Source organism: Balearica regulorum, chromosome 9, assembly GCF_011004875.1.
Source record: "Balearica regulorum gibbericeps isolate bBalReg1 chromosome 9, bBalReg1.pri, whole genome shotgun sequence".
Lineage (NCBI taxonomy): Eukaryota > Metazoa > Chordata > Aves > Gruiformes > Gruidae > Balearica > Balearica regulorum.
In genome coordinates, this window is record NC_046192.1 from 12471343 (window position 1) to 12489889 (window position 18547).

Consider the following 18547-nt stretch of genomic DNA (forward strand, 5'->3'; position numbering starts at 1 on the left):
TAATTCTAGCCTTGTGCCCACAGCAGATCCTGCAAATAGAGGCTGATATGAAAATCATGAGTTTTAATATTACTTGTGTCTTGTTTAGATCACTTTTAAGCCAGTTTGTTATTGTCCAAAGAATTTTGTTTAGCAAACGCTGTCGGATTGAGCATGGTAACATAAGTCCAGTTATATCACCACCTCTCCCATAGATCCCATTCATACAGATTTCTACAAATGTGGTCTTGAGGAAGATAATTTTCTCTTACAACTGATTTGATAAAAGACAGTGAATAAAACTATCCAGATTCTATCAACCATATAATGGCAAATCAGAACTTAACTCTGGCAGAACTCAGAAATAGGCAGATTTTTGACAAGAAGGACTTGTATGTCATTATAAAGAAAAGAAGAAAGTATCAATCTTTCTGCATAACTGGAAAAATATGGTAATGTAGGTAGCACCATCCACCTTGTCTAAAATGATCTGTTAATACTTTGATCTAAAGTGCATCCTGCTTTGTTCTTAAGCTGTGGAAAAGGAAGGTTCCTGCTCTGCACCTCCTGTTCTGGAGCCCTGAGGCTCAGTCATACTTTTACCACCATTTTAGCCCTTGAGATTTCTTACCACAACTGTTGCCTTTCTAGGTAAGGCAGAACTCTTTCCAAAGCTCTCAATTTTTTTATTTTTTTTATAATTTTTTTTTTTTTTTTGTAATTTGAAGGGCCTCTTCTGGGAAGCAGAAAGAACATCTTTGGAAGCTTAAAGTACAGACCAAATCCGATCAAAGCTTCCCACTTGGCAGCGACAAGTGCTACCACTGTGGCATTGTAAACTGTCTTTCTGTAGCATCTCTTTGAACACAGCTGAACACACGGAATACAAGTATAGATTTTGGGAATAATGAAAAGAATATTTTTGTTACTGAAACAGTAGCACTATAATACTGGCCAAGGTCATGTTGTTACTGTAGTTCTGTCATGAAGTTCTGTCTTTCAGTAGTCTATAATCAGTTGATAAAGTCCTGGGATAAGCAGAGAATCTTACTCTACCATCTATTTTTTTTGGTAGCCAGCCATGGCTGCAAGCAGTCAAGCCACAGCATTTAGCCCTGCTGCCCACCTGCATCCCTAATGTGATATTCTGGTAAACATACACACTACCTTAGCCTCTGATATTGGAGCAATGGATTAAAGTGTTGGATACTGAAGGAACCAGAATCTTGACTTCTTGAAAGAATAGCTTATCCATGAAATATTTTTATTGTAAAGGGATATACTAGCATTCTAAATGACATTGAACTCTGCTGGCTCATGACTTTTGGGCGCTGATGTCTGCTGAATGCTAATTTCCTATTGTATTCAGTGGATTTGCAATATGGAAATAGGTGGGAGTTCAGGAGTTAGCAGTGTTTTGATCTTCCAACTTTTACACCGTAACACTGAATAATGTTACAATTTTATGTTGCAGATGTGATGCAGTCATATAGGTGGCCTTATTTCAAAAGCATTAACAGCTAAGCCATGTTCTCAAAATGTTTTGGATACAGTGCTATCATGTTTTTTCCTTTTTCATTTAGAAAACAGTGCTGTAGCCATACCACAAGTAAGCCCTCACAAAAGAATCTGGTCTGTTTATGTTTTATGGTGGAACTCACAATCAAACTTGAAAAAACTTTCTTTAAAAATTTTATTTTGCCAAAATAGCAATATATTACATGCGTTGGTAAGAAGTCCCCCAATAGGTTTTCCTGCAACTTTTAGTCTTAATTCTTATGTCCTGTCAGTGTTATTCAATGCAGATTTACCATCAAAATAGATATGGGTAAACCTCTATAAGGAGTATATATTTGAGTTGGTTGAATGATTCAGTCTACAAAGAATAAATGGAAGGATGCTTGAGACAACTCTTTTGACTTTGGTGGCTTCATATCAGTGACAGAGATATGTGTACGTGTAATCTGTAAAAGATTTTTCCTTTCCGTCATTGCTGTAGATCTGGACAGGGAGATTACTGGATGCTTGACTATTGCGAATGGCAGACTTTTTTTTTCATGCTGGTAACAATATTGCTCCCAGTTTACCTGCATTCTACTCCTAGCCAGTCAGCATCATTTCCCATACAAAACAGAAAAGAGTCTCTACAGCAATGATATCCCTTTTGCTTATGTACTCATTTCAGACAGATCTGAGGACTTGTATAGGATGTGAATCCTCTCTTCTTATTCTTGTTACGTGCATCAGACTGTTTTTCCAGTTATATATTATGTTATATATTTTTTACATTTGATGCATTTCTATGTTTTTTATTCTCAGAGATTATTGCCTATATTAAGATATTCTGTGTTTATGCCGGTGTAGTGTGAATGAATGACCAGCTGCTGTTCACCATCAGAGACGTTCTGGTTCCATTCATGCAAAAAAAAGTTTTGAAAGTGCATAATGACATTTTCAGGTTTTGCCTCGATGGGCAAAGAGAAATAGTTGTCTGTTAGTTATAAAGCTGGAATCTGAACAGCGTAAAGAATAAGCAGAGCTCTTCCTAGAGCTCTGGAAGTGAATCCAAAAGTTTGGGTCAATTAGAAGTTAGGGAAGGCAATAGTTGAATATTAGAAGTATAGTTTGTTTTGATTAATTTAATTTCCTAGGTTGGTGCTTTCTAATAGAAGAATGCAATGAGGAGATGCTCCTGCTGAGAATGTGAGCTTGGACAGCCTTGGTCATCCCCCCAAAAATTGGTATGTCAGGCCTCTGGCATTAGTATTTAGAGAAATTTGGAGGTTTGGAACTAAGTTTTAGGTGAACTAGAGATGGCATGTTTTCAAGGGCTGCCAGGCACGTAGATGTAGCTGGTTTCTAGAATACATACCAAAGGCAATGGCCAGGTAGACACAGTATTAAAAGTTACTATTCAATGCTGCTTAGTATTTATTTAGAATATGGAATAAAAATTTCCTTATTCACTGAAGGACTGCTGCAAAAAAGAGATGCACAAAAAGTCTGGAAATCCCTTGACAAACATTTACACAGGAGGTGACAATAAACAAACAGGAGCTAATACCTAGCACAATGCTTTTATAGGACATGTTTTATTAAGAGCTTTGTATTTTTGCTCTGCCTGTCAGGAGAATTCTTTATCTCCAAACCTCTCATTGCAGATTTACTGTAAAATGCAGTGCTCTATTTTTAATCAGAGTATGGGGAAAGAAGGGAGACATATATCCAAAAGCATTAGCAGGTAATACTCAACATCTCTGAAGACACATTTATTGAATACTTCAATTTGACTGTGAACTCAACCTTAAATGGCTATCTTTGTTTTGCTGTTGATATATCATGATATTATTCTCATACAGTGATGTAGGTTTATTCATTCTGCCAAGAGCAGTGTATTGTAGTCTTTTCACATGGAGAGTAAAGGCAATTTTTTCTAGTTATAACTCTCAGATAAGCCAAAAGATAATGTATTATTTAGGAACGTGGTACAACCAATTCTGCTCTCAGAATGCCAGCTGATAACGTTGTAACTGACTGTGGATATGCTTCTATGCTCAGAAATGTTGTGTTACTGTGGCAGACAACTGGGAACATTTAAACTGGTCCTGAGTTTCGAAAGGGAGCACTCAACACTTGCTGAAACTCAGAGTTTCAGGTATCTAAAACAGGAGACAGCTAAAATAATTAAGACATTTCTGAAAATGTATGTCTCATTGTTTTAGAACAAAGTAAAAAAATATTCAGACGTTGCCAAGAATTTTAAGACTCGTTTTGAAGGCTAGTCTGTATGAGTAAATATACTAGCAATATAATGAGAATGATCGGTATGGATTTCTGTTAAAACTGTATTTTCACATATAGAGACATGCAGACATAAATTCTGCTATTTCCAAGGTCAGATTTCAGAATTGGTCAGATTTCCAAGGCTTAAGGAACCTTTCTTAGATTCAAGCTATAGTTTAAGTAGGAGCATATGTTTCAATATAATTAGTTAAATGAAGGGACCTAGAATTGTGAACCTTAATAAACTTGGGTGAACTCCTGGGATCCATTTAAGCTTCTTTTTACAAAAGCTCTCAGCACAGCTGGCCTTTGCAACCTTGTGAGATAGTTGAGTGATATTGCTGCATTAAATGGGAGATAGAAATGGAGCCTTTTTCAGCAGCGCGTGTTAGTTTTGAGAATACATCTCACTATATGTTTTGGCAACAATTTGCAAGTGTTGTATAAGCCATACATATTCCTGGAATAAATCAGCTGGTAGTTATCTCTGAGGACACGTCTTCATCTTTTCTCTAAAAATAGAGTGACAGTTTATATTTACATTAAGTTGAATTTTAGCTGGAAAAAAAAAGCAGATTTGATGCTATTGCTGTGAGTAGAGGTGGAAGATTATGGAAATTCCAGTTATTATGGAAACAAAGATTGATTTTTCAGAAGACTATTACTACTACTATTTAAAAATTGTCATTGTTCTATTCCCTTATACTCTTGACATACGAGGAGCCTTGGTCACCCTTATGGGAATTTCAAATTACACAGAGTGCAATAAATCATTGAAACATGTATAATATGTAGACAATAATACACAACAAGAAGGCTGTACAGATCTTCAATACTGTCTCTTACCTTGACTAACACTATAATGTATTATGGTAGAGCAAATGGTAAATATATTAGTGTTAGTTATTTGTAATTTATATTATTTTTACATGTCTTCAACTTAATGGACGATAGATTGATTTAAGTTTTAAAACCAAAATGTGGATAAGTTGGTCTGTACATATAAGCTCAAGCACTTATCTCTACGATAAGACTAACTTGGTTAACCTTGAGAAGTTGACCTGAACTACTGATAGGAACTGTAGCCTATTCCACATAGAGTGGGCACAAATTAAAATGTGTGTGAATAAGATTCAATTCAACCAATTCATTCTTTCATTGGCAAAAAAAAGCACACTCAGCTTTGGACTGTTATTTGCTTGATCACTTTTTTTTTTGACCGTTCCTGTCTCCTGAGAAGTTTTACCTGTACAGCAACTCATAGGTGACGTAGGGAAATCCAGTGTAGTCACCATGACCTTAAAGCAGTCATTCATATATTTTTCATTTCCTGTAAGTACGTAATTTTGATAACGTAACTTTATTTCTAGTTGTTTAGATTAACTGATCTACCACTATGCTTTGATTTGAGCAATAGTGGTAAATCTGGTTCCCTAAAGCACTGAGGAATCACACAGAAGTGATTTCAAACTGCTCTGGGATGGTGCCTGATGTAAGTTCTCATCAATTGAACACTTCAGGGCTAGTGTGAAACCAGTCTCCCTCTTGTATACTTACATAGTAAGTAGACACAGTGTGTTGGGTTTGCATGGCAAGGTTTTGGTAGCGGGGGGGCTACAGGGGTGGCTTCTGTGAGAAGCTGCTGGAAGCTTCCCCTGTGTCTGATAGAGCCAATGCCAGCCGGCTCCAAGACGGACCCGCCGCTGGCCAAGGCCAAGCCAATCAGCGCCTCTGTGATAACATATTTAAGAAAGAGAAAAACAGTTAGAGAGAGCTTTTGCAGCCAGAGAGAGGAGTGAGAAGATGTAAGAAACTCTGCAGACACCAAGGTCAGTGAAGAAGGAGGGGGAGGAGGTGCTCCAGGCGCCGGAGCAAGATCCCCCTGCAGCCCATGGAAGGAGGATGAGGGGGTGTAGGGATTCCACCTGCAGCCCGTGGAGGACCCCACGCCGGAACAGGTGGAGACACCTGAAGGAGGCTGTGACCCCGTGGGAAGCCCGCGCTGGAGCAAGCTCCTGGCAGGACCTGTGGATCCGTGGAGAGAGGAGCCCACGCCAGAGCAGGTTTGCTGACAGGACTTGTGACCCCGTGGGGGACCCACGCTGGAGCAGTCTGCTCCTGAAGGTCTGCACCCCGTGGAGGAGACTCACATTGGAGAAGGCCGTGAAGGACTGTCTCCCGTGAGAGGGACCCCACGCTGGAGCGGGGGAACAATGAGTTCTCCCCCTGAGGATGAAGAAGCGGCAGAAACACCGCGTGATGAACTGACCATAACCCCCACTCCCCGTCCCCCTGTGCCGCTGGGGGGGGTGGAGGTTGAAGCCGGGAGTGAAGTTGAGCCCGGGAAGATGGGAGGGGTGGGGGGAGGTGTTTTTAAGATTTGGTTTTATTTCTCATTCCTCTACTCTGTTTTGCTTAGTAATAAATAAGATGAATTCCCTCTCTAAGTTCGGTCTGTTTTGCTCGTGATGATAATTAGAGAATGATCTCTCCCTGTCCTTATCTCGACCCGTAAGTTTTTTTTTTTTCCATCGTACCTTTTCTCCCCTGTCTAATGAAAGAGGGGAGTGATAGAGCGGCTCTGGTGGGCACCTGGCCCTCAGCCAGGGTCAACCCACCACAGTCTTTTTTGGCGCCCAACGTGGGGCACGAGAAAATCGAGATAAGGATAGTAATTGGAAGAGGTAACGGGCAAAACATTGACTGAACGTAACTTGAGAGTGATATAGTGGTGAAGGGACTAGAGGTAGATTTTGTGTGTAGATTGTCCACTCTTGTTTGGTGTTGTGATAGTGTTGTTTTGATGTTGGTGTGGGGAATTTTTTTTTTTTTTCTTCTCCTTTGTTGATGTGATTAGTGTTTGTGAAGTTTTGTGTTGAATGTATATTTTAATGGTAATTCTTAAATATGTGATTCACAGAGGCGAGGGGTGGAATGTGTTGGTTTTGCGTGGCAAGGTTTTGGTAGCGGGGGGGCTACAGGGGTGGCTTCTGTGAGAAGCTGCTGGAAGCTTCCCCTGTGTCTGATAGAGCCAATGCCAGCCGGCTCCAAGACGGACCCGCCGCTGGCCAAGGCCAAGCCAATCAGCGCCTCTGTGATAACATATTTAAGAAAGAGAAAAACAGAGAGAGCTTTTGCAGCCAGAGAGAGGAGTGAGAAGATGTAAGAAACTCTGCAGACACCAAGGTCAGTGAAGAAGGAGGGGGAGGAGGTGCTCCAGGCGCCGGAGCAAGATTCCCCTGCAGCCCGTGGTGAAGACCATGGTGAAGCAGGCTGTCCCCCTGCAGCCCATGGAGGGAGGATGAGGGGGTGTAGCGATTCCACCTGCAGCCCGTGGAGGACCCCACGCCGGAGCAGGTGGAGACACCTGAAGGAGGCTGTGACCCCGTGGGAAGCCCGCGCTGGAGCAAGCTCCTGGCAGGACCTGTGGATCCGTGGAGAGAGGAGCCCACGCCAGAGCAGGTTTGCTGACAGGACTTGTGACCCCGTGGGGGACCCACGCTGGAGCAGTTTGCTCCTGAAGGTCTGCACCCCGTGGAGGAGACTCACGTTGGAGAAGGCCGTGAAGGACTGTCTCCCGTGAGAGGGACCCCACGCTGGAGCGGGGGAACAATGAGTCCTCCCCCTGAGGATGAAGAAGCGGCAGAAACACCGTGTGATGAACTGACCGTAACCCCCACTCCCCGTCCCCCTGTGCCGCTGTGGGGGGTGGAGGTTGAAGCCGGGAGTGAAGTTGAGCCTGGGAAGATGGGAGGGGTGGGGGGAGGTGTTTTTAAGATTTGGTTTTATTTCTCATTCCTCTACTCTGTTTTGCTTAGTAATAAATAAGATGAATTCCCTCTCTAAGTTCGGTCTGTTTTGCTCGTGATGATAATTAGAGAATGATCTCTCCCTGTCCTTATCTCGACCCGTAAGTTTTTTTTTTCCATTGTACTTTTTCTCCCCTGTCTAATGAAAGAGGGGAGTGATAGAGCAGCTCTGGTGGGCACCTGGCCCTCAGCCAGGGTCAACCCACCACACACAGTTGCAGCATTTCACTGGCTTCATTCCTTTTTGCTGTAATTGATGACATACCAACCCATTCCAATGAGTCTCTTCACAGACAATCATAGCATTTTTGTACTCACAGTACAGTTTCCCTTGGCTTTGTGAGCTGAACTGTCCAAACCAGCATGAAAAAACATGATTTCTCTCTCCTGATTTTATTTTTAAAAAAAGTGGGGATAGTTGCAGCTCAGAATTGCCATTCAGTCACAGCTGCAAGCATACCGGAGGTATTACACCAAGCCAGGTGGTGTAATTCGGAGCAGCCTCATAACTCTTTCAGCAAACCCAAGCCTGGTAGAATCCATACAGGTATCAAATGGCAGGAATTACCACCACCTTTAAATACAATTTCGTAGTAAAATTATGTAAGACTAAAATGACAAATGCTTGTAGTTAAGGACAAAATTCCATATTGAGGTGTAATAAATTATAAAGACAGTTAAATAAATTCACTAGAAAGAGAAATTAGAGCCTTAAGATACATTTATAATTAAATATGTCCATTTAAATTTTTATCTCAGTTTGACCACACACTCGTAATTTGTGAAGCTGTATGTTCTGATGTCAAAAAAAATTTAATGGGAATTGTGAACCTAATAGCTTTACAATAAGAAAATCTATATCCCAGTTACAAAAACAAATTGATTGATAAATCTGCCTGGCAGATCTGCTGGGATTCAGGGGAGATCCCTAAAGAGATGAGCATTTCAGACTGATAATGACTGTCTACTTCCAGTGTCTTTGATAAAATCTATTGTACAGGTGAGTAAAGAAGGAAGCACATGCTTGCATTGAATAAATAGTTAATGTGAGAGTCAGCCCCTCACTTGTGGTCTTGTGGGCCTTCCCCCCTCTGGGTAGTACTAAGTAGCAGAAGAAATGTCATTCACAGAATCATAGGATGGTTTGGGTTGGAAGGGACCTTAAAGACCATCTAGTTCCACACCCCCTGCCATGGGCAGGGACTCCCTCCACTTAAACCAGGTTGCCCAAAGCCCCATCCAACCTGGCCTTGAACACTTCCAAGGAGGGGTCATCTGCAACTTCTCTGGGCAACCCTTTCCAGTGCCTTATCACCCTCATAGAGTAGAATTATTGTATCCAATTAAATTGCTTATGTTAGTGAAAGCACTTGATAATGTTAATTTAAAAATTACCTAGAGAGCTAGACCAGTACAGGCATCTAGTCCTAAGACCTAAGAACTTAGACTAGACACGTGACTACCGCCCACCTGCTTTTTCCCTTACCACATTCTCAAAATTATTCCTTAATCTCCTGTTACAGTAATCCAAACCGATTTGGTCCGCAAGACCTAATGAGGATGTTCCTCCTCTCCCATGTTTCTGTTGCCACATACAGCTGTTGCTGACCAACAGTGACAAACTGGCAAATCTCAGAAAGACGGCTGATAGTGGCAGAGTGTATCCAAACTGTAATGAACTTGATTGACATTATGGGACATGAGAGATATGAAAAAGAACCAAACTATCACAGAAAGATAAAGCCCCCACATTGCACATAGATGCCCGCGTTTTATGTTTATACAGTACGCTTGTATGCCAGTCCTTATTTTGTCTGCAAGCTTTTATCTATGCTCTTTGTTAAAGCAATTTAGTTATCTTCAGCTAGTGTTTTATAGCAATAGTCTGACATGAAGGCTTGTTAATCAGACATCATTTTGTAAATAAGAAAAGTAGATGCTATATATGGAATAAATGATAAGGATATATAGAATAAATGATAAGGAATTGTGAATTACAAGCCTATCTTGATATTTGGGTTGGGGTTTTTTTGTGATCTTATGAACCATGGTAGTGAGTTTTAAATGGATTATGAAGTAACCAGAACTCTGCAATAGCATTACACTCTTATTGTTAAAAGTGAGGTTTCAAAAAAAGCACACTTGGCAGGACACTACATTTAAATTAGATACTGTTTATTCCAGCTTCCTACTTCCCTCTCTTTTCTCATTTAACCTCCCTTGTCATTCATTGCTGTATGTGAATACAAGTGACTATGAAGTAACTTAATGTAGTAAAGGAGCATATATAAAACAATAAGTAATAAATCAATAGCTGAATGAGGTACCAATACAGGTAAATTTTTTAGTATATTCACATTATAATCAGAAATACATTATTTATGATGTTTGTGTAATGAATACAGATTTTTAGATAGGACAAAAACTGCCTTTGTAGCTCTTCAGTATTGAGGATGATACAGCTAACGTTTATTCACAGTGATTAAAAGGAACAGTAGTGAGACAATCTCTTAAGAAATAAGGATAGATCTGACTTAGGTCCAAACCTGTAATGACCTTGGGACGAACCTGTGGTCTGGAGCCTCTACTAGATAGCCAAATACTCCCTTTGTGCTTGTAAAACTCTTTTAAAAAAACATGTAAGTAAGCCTTACAAAGCTATAGGAATTTAGTGATTGAGCGTAGCGACTGCATTCTATTTTAATGGTAAATATTGTAAAGAGATTACTAACCTGATCTGAAGCCACGTGAGCATTGGTGTTGTGCCCCCACCAAATACCCAGACTGTGAAAAACACAATAAGCAGTGCTGTTGTAAACATCATTTGTTTGGGTTGGGATTCTGTGTCTTGAATAGCCAATGCAAATGCTATCGCACCACGTAAACCTGGAAAAAAAAACAGAAAAGACAAGAATGATGGAGAAATAGAATTTTACTCTTTTCAGCCCAAATCCAATTCCAAGGGCAGAGGAAATTTTCAGACTATGATCATACTTCTAAAATGCTGGACTGTGCTAATTGAAAGGATGGTGCTTAATGCGAGCCTAAGCAACTTCGCAAAAGTGGACAATGAAACTCCTCTCTTTCACATAATAATCAGGTATTTGGTTTACATCCACTGAATTCTTTGTCTTGAATAATTGCAAATTAACTAGTAATCTGGACTTCATGCATGTCAAAATAGAAATTTATTCCCTCTGTTTTACTGACTTCAGTAGGACTAGTCATGAAATCAGGTGCAAGTGAGAAAGAGGATTGGCCTTAAAATCTGCACCCAAATAGGCTACCCATTTCTTGCTTGAAAAAATGTCTTTAAAATATCTTTAAAATCTTACAGTGTGCTAAGAATGGTCATAAAAATTATGATTTAAAAATAATTAATAGTTTTTAAAAGATGATTTTAAGTATCTAAATAGGGGATACAGAATAAATGCAAATTTTTAGTTCTTAGTGTACTTGACATATTATAATAGTTGTAAAATTATACACCTACAGAGACTGAGTAAACAAAAACTTACAAATGTGGAGAAAACAGCCAACAGTGAGTTAAAAAAAGCCCCATAGGTAGTATAAGCTAATTAAATAGGTCCTCACAGTGTGACATTTTTAAAAGAAAAGAGGGGGAAAAAAGCCCACTAGTGCCTCCAGGCATCAGAATGCACAATAAAAATAATACCCTGTATTTTCCAATGCTTTTCATTTATCTATTTAAATTTACTTCCTTGTTTTCTAGAAAAAAAATTCCACAAAATAAGTGTAGAGAGCGAAGCCACTACATGTATACAACACCCACTGAATCCAAAAAGTACTTTGCAAGTATTGAAAGATTAAATCTAATAATTAAACCTCTTGTAAGGCACTGAAGGTATATACAGAATCATTTAATCAACTGCTAAAAAGCAGCTATTTTTGGAGTAGAACTCTAAAGCTCTTTAAGATTACATAGGTAGAATGTGAATTATGTACTATGGAAGATGGACAGTTTATGCAGAGAACAACACAAAGCCATTTCTGCAAGGAACTACCAGACTGTAGTTGCACCAGCTGAAAATGGTCAGTGGCAGCGGGTTTAAAATCTCTGCATTTATGAAAATAACATTGCAGTCAACAAGTGGGCTTGTCCTTGACTTTGCTTTTACATAAAAGACATCTCTAAGGATGCACATACTTTACTATTTTCTCATGAGGAGAAAAATATCACTCATTTAAAACATGTATCCGAGAAGGGAATGAACCACTGTTTAAATGGTATTTTTTCAGTGGTTATAGGGGTAATATAGATTACTAGCCCAGATAGTAACTGTGACTGCCGTCACTGCATTTTTCATTTATAAAGGGCTCAACATGGTCTATAAGAGCTAATTGAGTTTCAATTAAAAACATGTCTAAAGTAAAATAAATAATCAAACAAGTGAGTTGCTTCCAACTAAAGCAGTGGGAAGCAGATGAATATAACCTAAAATGTAAAGACTCAATGAGAAGCAAGGAACACTGATACATATCAAAATACATTCCAGGTAACAACACAAATGGAGGGAATTTTAACAACCTCTGAAGACAGTAAGATACTAAAATAGACTGAAGGTAAGGAAGGTTAGGGTTTCTGTAACACCTCAGGGAAAAATACCAACAAAACACAATGGAACAGTTGGCACTAATGGACATTGGTACCTCAGCTACGCCTGGAGAGAGTCACATGGTAGAAGGAAAATGCTCTGATGAACCATTAGCAGAGATTCCTTCCTCTCATCTTTCAGAGATGCCACTGTGACAGCAGCTCCATATCTGTGCTGGGATCCATTGATCCTTTGGGCTCTATCACAGATTTCCTACCAGATTTTTCAGCTAGCTGTGCCAGCCATTAGGGATTCATCTTTAAGAGAGATTCTTTCATGTGTCAGGGCCTCCAAAGGAAACCACCCCAAGGGTTAAGCTTCGGAGTCCCACAGAATAGAAAAGGTGCATCCTATTGGGCTGTTTTCCATCCTCTTCTCACACTCCACAAACACATGTCACTTCAAACGTGGCCCTCTGAAGAGCCTTTGAGGGCAGTAGCATTTGTGGGTAGTGTGGGGAGAATCTGCCAGGAAAGGAGACTTTCTGTACGTAGGTGTTTTGGTTTCAACTGTAGTTCTCTGCTCTTGTCTTCCTTGCTTCCTTTTTTCTTTAGCTGATTTCATATCTATCTTCTTGGAAAAGTTCACTGTGACACTTCCCACCACCTTGTATGTATGACTGTGCAGATGTAAATGCCTGCATAACAGCTGCCTGAACACAGGCAGTCTTTTTTTTGTTTTTCTTTTGCATTTGTATTCCACCCTTTCAGACTCCACTGCTGCTGTAATATCTTATATTAACAGCAACCACCCTACAGCACTGTGTCCCACAAGCCTCTCTCTTGCTGATTTATATGCTGTAGAGAAGAGGAAAGCACAATAAAAAGTAAATAGAGATATTGGAAGAAGATGGTGCAGTACTGTACCTGTGAAATAGTCCCCTCCTGGTCATGTGGCAGTGATGCCCAAATATCAGATATGTTATTGCCATTAATAAGTCCATCTGGATCCATTTAGTTTCCTTCCCTTTTAATTTTCTTACCAGTTAAAGGCATCACAGCAGGGTCTGAACTGAGGCATTGTTCATGCAGCACAGACCACTAGTGTATAGTGATAGCTCCCTTACAATTTAAGACATTAAAATATTTTTTTTTCCCATGAGCAGAGACTGCTGGCCTGCTCATTTTCACTGACATTGAACTTAATTTGAGAAGCTCAGGCTTAATTATACAAGGACTAATCTAGTTTTGATTTACAATGGAATATTATCAGGAATCATGATTAAACATAGTTGTATAAGTGAATCCACCCTCTGTAATGTGTTGTTAGAGGAGTGGCAGAAGCAGATGAAGAATGCAATAAATCAAAATGCTGTATAATCCACTTCCAAGCCCTAACTCTTCCACTTTTTTCAAATGTATTAATACTCCTCAAAAAGTAGAACTTAATGACTACATTAGAATTTTTTGCAGAGTAAGGTATACTCAAATGCTAATCGACCATGTACTTGCCTGACCTTAATTGTTTTTTCCAGACTTTAATATTCATGGTGATTATGGCAGTAAAACTCAGTAAAGAAAGCAGTAAATGTTTGGTGCATTCAGTAACGATAAGATGGCAAACAAAACTAACGCCATGTTCATCGTCTTTTGCATCTGAGTGTGTGATGCTGTGGTGAGCGAAGCCCAGTTTTCACCGTGATTGACTAGAACCTGATTCTATACCAGTATATTGCTGCTGATCTTGTGTAGGCAATAAGCATCTTCCTCCAAACTCAAATTCAATGTCTTGTTTACTCATATCAGAAATGTGTGTCTCTTCTGGCAGTCATTGCCTTCTCTGTTTATCACTATATACAGTAGGATCAGTTTATAGTAAATAAGAATGTTATTGATAACTGAGCACAAATCTTAGTGCATATTAAAAAGTACAATTACACAAAAAATCCACATATCCTAAGTGTTCTCTGAAGTGTGAAGCTGCTGGCAGTGCGAGAGGCAGTCAGTCTTTATTGCTCTACTTGCAGATGATGCTATTTACTTTTTTATAATGGTGTAAAGATATTTTTCTCTACAATATACAGTGTTTCTTTGAAAACAGTTAAAAATTACTTTTCTGAGTATTTTAACATTTTAGAAGTTTTCAATACTATTATTTTCAGTTCTCAGCTGTCAGATTGTGCTGGAAAGCTAATGTGTGAGTTCTCATGTTTGGTTGTTGGCTGCAGGCTACTTTCTGCTGCTAGTTCTGTGCAGAATGAAATTTGACTGGAGAAAATGAGGACAGAAAAGTTGAAGAATAAGATACATTTTAGAAGATTTTTAATTCTATACTTTATCTGATGAAAAACAAAAGTAAAAAAAAAAGGAAACTAGATAACTAATGATATGAAGCTATTTTTCATGCTGTTGCCTAGTTGGCCACCTGCTAGCTTCACTGGAGGGATCTACATATACATCTTACATGGCTAACAATTGTAGGTGAGCGGCAGTCTGAAAGGCAGTTCCTAACGGACGTATGTCATCATCTCTCGCTATAATCTAGCTGGTATTAACTGACATTTACAGTGGCAGCTTTTAGCAGAAGGATTGAATGGATATAGAAATGAACTACTATGTTGCTCTCTAGAGAGATGGAATTATAAAGGCATAAATGAGGCACCCTGATGTGGAGTACTCCTGATGAGGAAGCTTGAAATGTGGTGCATTGTATTTTACTTGTTATCTGGCTAAATAGATCAGGGTACATTAAGGCTGTCAATCAAGAACTTTTATCTATAAAAATTTGGAATAGGTTTTTGTCTAAAAAGCAAGAAAATGAAGAAAAAAGTACTGAGTTTCTAATTTTAGAAAATTATTTCATAAATGGCATTGGGGGATCTGTGTTTCTGTCTTTTACTGAACAAATGTTCTTAGGTTATGAGTTTTTTTCTAGCTAGCATCAGAAAGTCAAGTGGCGGTATTTCTAGCTTGTGCAAGTCCAAAAATACAGAATCCACAGTACAGGGGATGATGCACAAATCAGAGTAGAACGTGGCTCCTCTCTTCTGTTTTGTGGGTGGGGTTTGCTTGTTTGTTTGTTTTTTTAATTCTACAATGTTAACCAGAGTTAACAGAGTTAAATATCAGGCTGGAATACATATGAAAAGGTCTGTGGAATTAGTCTGCTAGCCTCATGTTTCAAAGTAAAACTGTTCCTGAAGTTAAAGGAATTGCCAAAGACTGTGTCCGATTTGAGTATCAGTACTACCACTTTTGAAGTTGGATATTTATTTGCTGGTACGTAAGCATACTCTTGGGTATATTACAGGTGCCTCTAAAACAACACAACATGAAAACATGGTATTGCCAAATTGTCATGAAACGTAGACAGATGAGGGACAATGGGTTGAAAGACTGGCTTCCTGAGTGGTAGGTGGCCAAAAAGTTAATTAAAATAGGTCCAGAACACTGTAAAGTTGATGAGAATACATCCATTTGCTTTGGTAGCTTTGAAGAGACTATCTTGAGTTTTAAGATAATGACCTCTTTGTGATAGATGACTATCTTTGTCAGTTGTTAAATGTGGACAGGAAAAATACCAAAATAGCACTTACCTGAAAACATCATCATGTGCTGAAAATTCCTGGGAATCTTTTGTTTTCGACCCAAATTCAGCAGGAAAGAAAGTGGATATATGTTGCAAGCTCTTGCTACAAAAACTGCCACCTAAAATTTAAGATGTTGAGGAAAATGGTGGAGGAACTACTGACAAAAACAGGGTTAACTTAAATCCAATATTTCTCCAAAGTTATTTTAGAAGTGTAATTAAAATGAATATGAGATTATCTTCTTTCATATTTTACATATCAGATCCTTCTGGTTCCAATTTCATTATAAAACTGTGCAGTGGCAGAGATTGTCTTCCCCAGACATCCTGGTTTTATATTCATCATTATATATCCCACTTCAATCACTCTACTTTTACTCATCACATTTGTATCACATGTGACTTCATCTTCAGTCCTTCAGTAAAATGCCCATCATCAATTGCAGAGATGGCATTATCTTCTTGAGCAGCAATTTGCAAAGAATAAATGTGCTTTTGGACATGATTACTTTCTTATTTCCTGACAATTCATATTGTCTATATCCAGCATTCTGTGGTTTGTTTTTTTCTCCTTGTTTTTCTTTGGAGATTTTTCAGAAGGGGTTCTTTATTACTCCTCTGTGGAATGATCACAAAAGTTGGCTTAATTAGAAACACGAGGCTATTTCAGATTAAGAAAAAGACAATCAGAGCTCCTTATACATGCCTTTAGCAAGTTCCGTCCTCCCCCTTGTCTTGTGACTCTTAGGGCTCAATTATGGCACTCTTGGTCTGAGACATGGTGTGGACTGTAGGATAAATGAAGTACTCGAGTGGCAATGTCTGGCTGTATCGTATCTGCTGGGCCAAGAGCTGCTTAAAGCTCTCGTGGACCTGGGGAGAACATGCATCAGCAGTGGTTGCTTCACATGCCCTGTGCTCAGCTGTCCAGTGCAACCCTGTTGCAGACTGTTGGCTCTCAGTGGGCGGAAGCAATAGAGCCAGGTCACTGCAGCGCTCTGCAGCACTGAGTGGGGTCCGGAGTGCTGCTCCCACGTCCAGCTGTCTTCCTGTGCTAAGGAGTGCAGGCCCCAGTACAGCACTTGCCTCCTTGTGGTGGTGGGATGCAATAGGCTCTCGGGGTCCTCTGCTGTCTAACCCAACCTGTAGCCAAGGGAGCTGTGATGTAGTTCTTATTATTCATTTGGAAATTGCATATAAAAATTACTGCTAGTAAACAGAATGATCCCAACTTTCAAAGCTATTACAGTTCATCAAAAAGTGATAAGCAAAGGGCTGCTGCTCTGAGCAAAAAAAAAAAAAAAAAAAAAAAAAATCATTGCGTGAATTGTCAGTGTGAAAAGAATCGATACCACTGTACAGGTAAGCAACAGATTTGTTGAGAAACCATGGCAGAATTAAAGACGCAGACTCTTTTTCTTACCAGTCTCTTAGGCACATGATGACGAAAATAATTCCATGTACACTAGAGATATCAAATGTAAAGAAGGAAGGATTTCAGCAATGCAGAACTGTTTGCTTTTAAAGAACTTATCATTTAAGTGGGATTGGGGAAGTTCTGCTTATGGCATATATCTGTCTGGAGGCAGCTCTGCAGTCTGTGGATCTGCACTGGCTCTGGACAGGCATAAAGATTTTGTGTGCCTGCACCTGTCCCCATGGATGTGTCCCAATACACATCCCAATTTTCTACCCCACTTGTAAACCAGTGGTAAAAGTTCCGCAGCTGATTTAAAGCTTTGCTTTGTAGCAGATCTGCAAAGCAACAACTGTAAAAAGACCACATCCTTACATGCATTGAGCCAGTTATTGTAATATATATAATAAAGACTTGGACCTTTGGATTGACAAAAAAATTGATTTTTAGTATTCAAGGAACTGATTGGTTTGCTTGTGGACTTTTTTTTTTCCACATGAAGCACACATTCTTATATATAAAATATATACACATGTACATAGATAACACTTCTTTAAAGCAAAGGATACAAATGCACCAAATATAAAAAGAGGATTGAAGATATGATTTTGAAATGTGAATAGTGCGAGTCCCATGTAACAGAAGATGACATTTTCGGCCAAAAAATTCATGAACTCGAACAACTTAAACAAGAGAGAAAGAACATAATTATGACTCATGTCTGTAACCAACTACTGTTTATCATAAAGTTCCATTGGAATACAGAACTGTTTAGATGCAAGGAACAGAAATTGCACCTCTTTCAAGGGTGGATTTTAAACCCATCTAATTTACTATACAGTATATGTGGTGTCTTTTAGCTTTAAAAATCATAGTTGCTTGCGTGTTTTTCTCTGATTTGTGTACGAAAGCTTGACACAGACAACTGATAAAATACACAAACAGCAAGTAAGTTATACGAGCTTCAGTGCAAACTGCAAGGAAGCTGAGGGAATTTAACTTCACTCATGTTTACCCAGGTGAACCTGGGAAATGGCTGAGATCCTGATGACACAAGCTATGCACAATACAGCACTGGGCATGGGCACAGTAATGCCGAGAGAGAATAAAAAAATAATTCCTAAATGGACTATTAAGAACCTGTGCCTTTAAAATAGAGTAAGACCTTTTTTTATTACCATGAATATTATCCTGCAGATGAAAACTTTTATTGCACTGTATGGACATCAATATCAATTACTCATTTCAAACCAAACTACTTAAGTTATCATTTAAACATATTATAAAATAAGCATAAAATACATGATTATGGTAGGATTTCTTCTGTGAAAAAAACAAGCAAAGCCAAAATATTCATTTGCCTTGAGGGGATGTTCTTGGTTGCATTTGTAGCTGATTATATAAAAACTAATAAA

At 39.1% G+C, this 18547-nt stretch overlaps 1 protein-coding gene across 1 annotated transcript in view; it reads right to left on the reverse strand.

Moving 5' to 3' along the window:
• The window catches only part of SLC9A9 (solute carrier family 9 member A9), a 216123-nt gene that overhangs the window by 86326 nt on the left and 111250 nt on the right, over nucleotides 1-18547 (reverse strand). Inside the window, exons 10-12 of the mRNA XM_075761149.1 lie at nucleotides 17702-17815; nucleotides 15723-15834; nucleotides 10304-10457 (exon numbers count right to left, since the gene is read on the reverse strand). Of these exons, the coding sequence (XP_075617264.1) occupies nucleotides 10304-10457; nucleotides 15723-15834; nucleotides 17702-17815 (380 nt within the window). The remainder of the gene's footprint in view (nucleotides 1-10303; nucleotides 10458-15722; nucleotides 15835-17701; nucleotides 17816-18547) is intronic.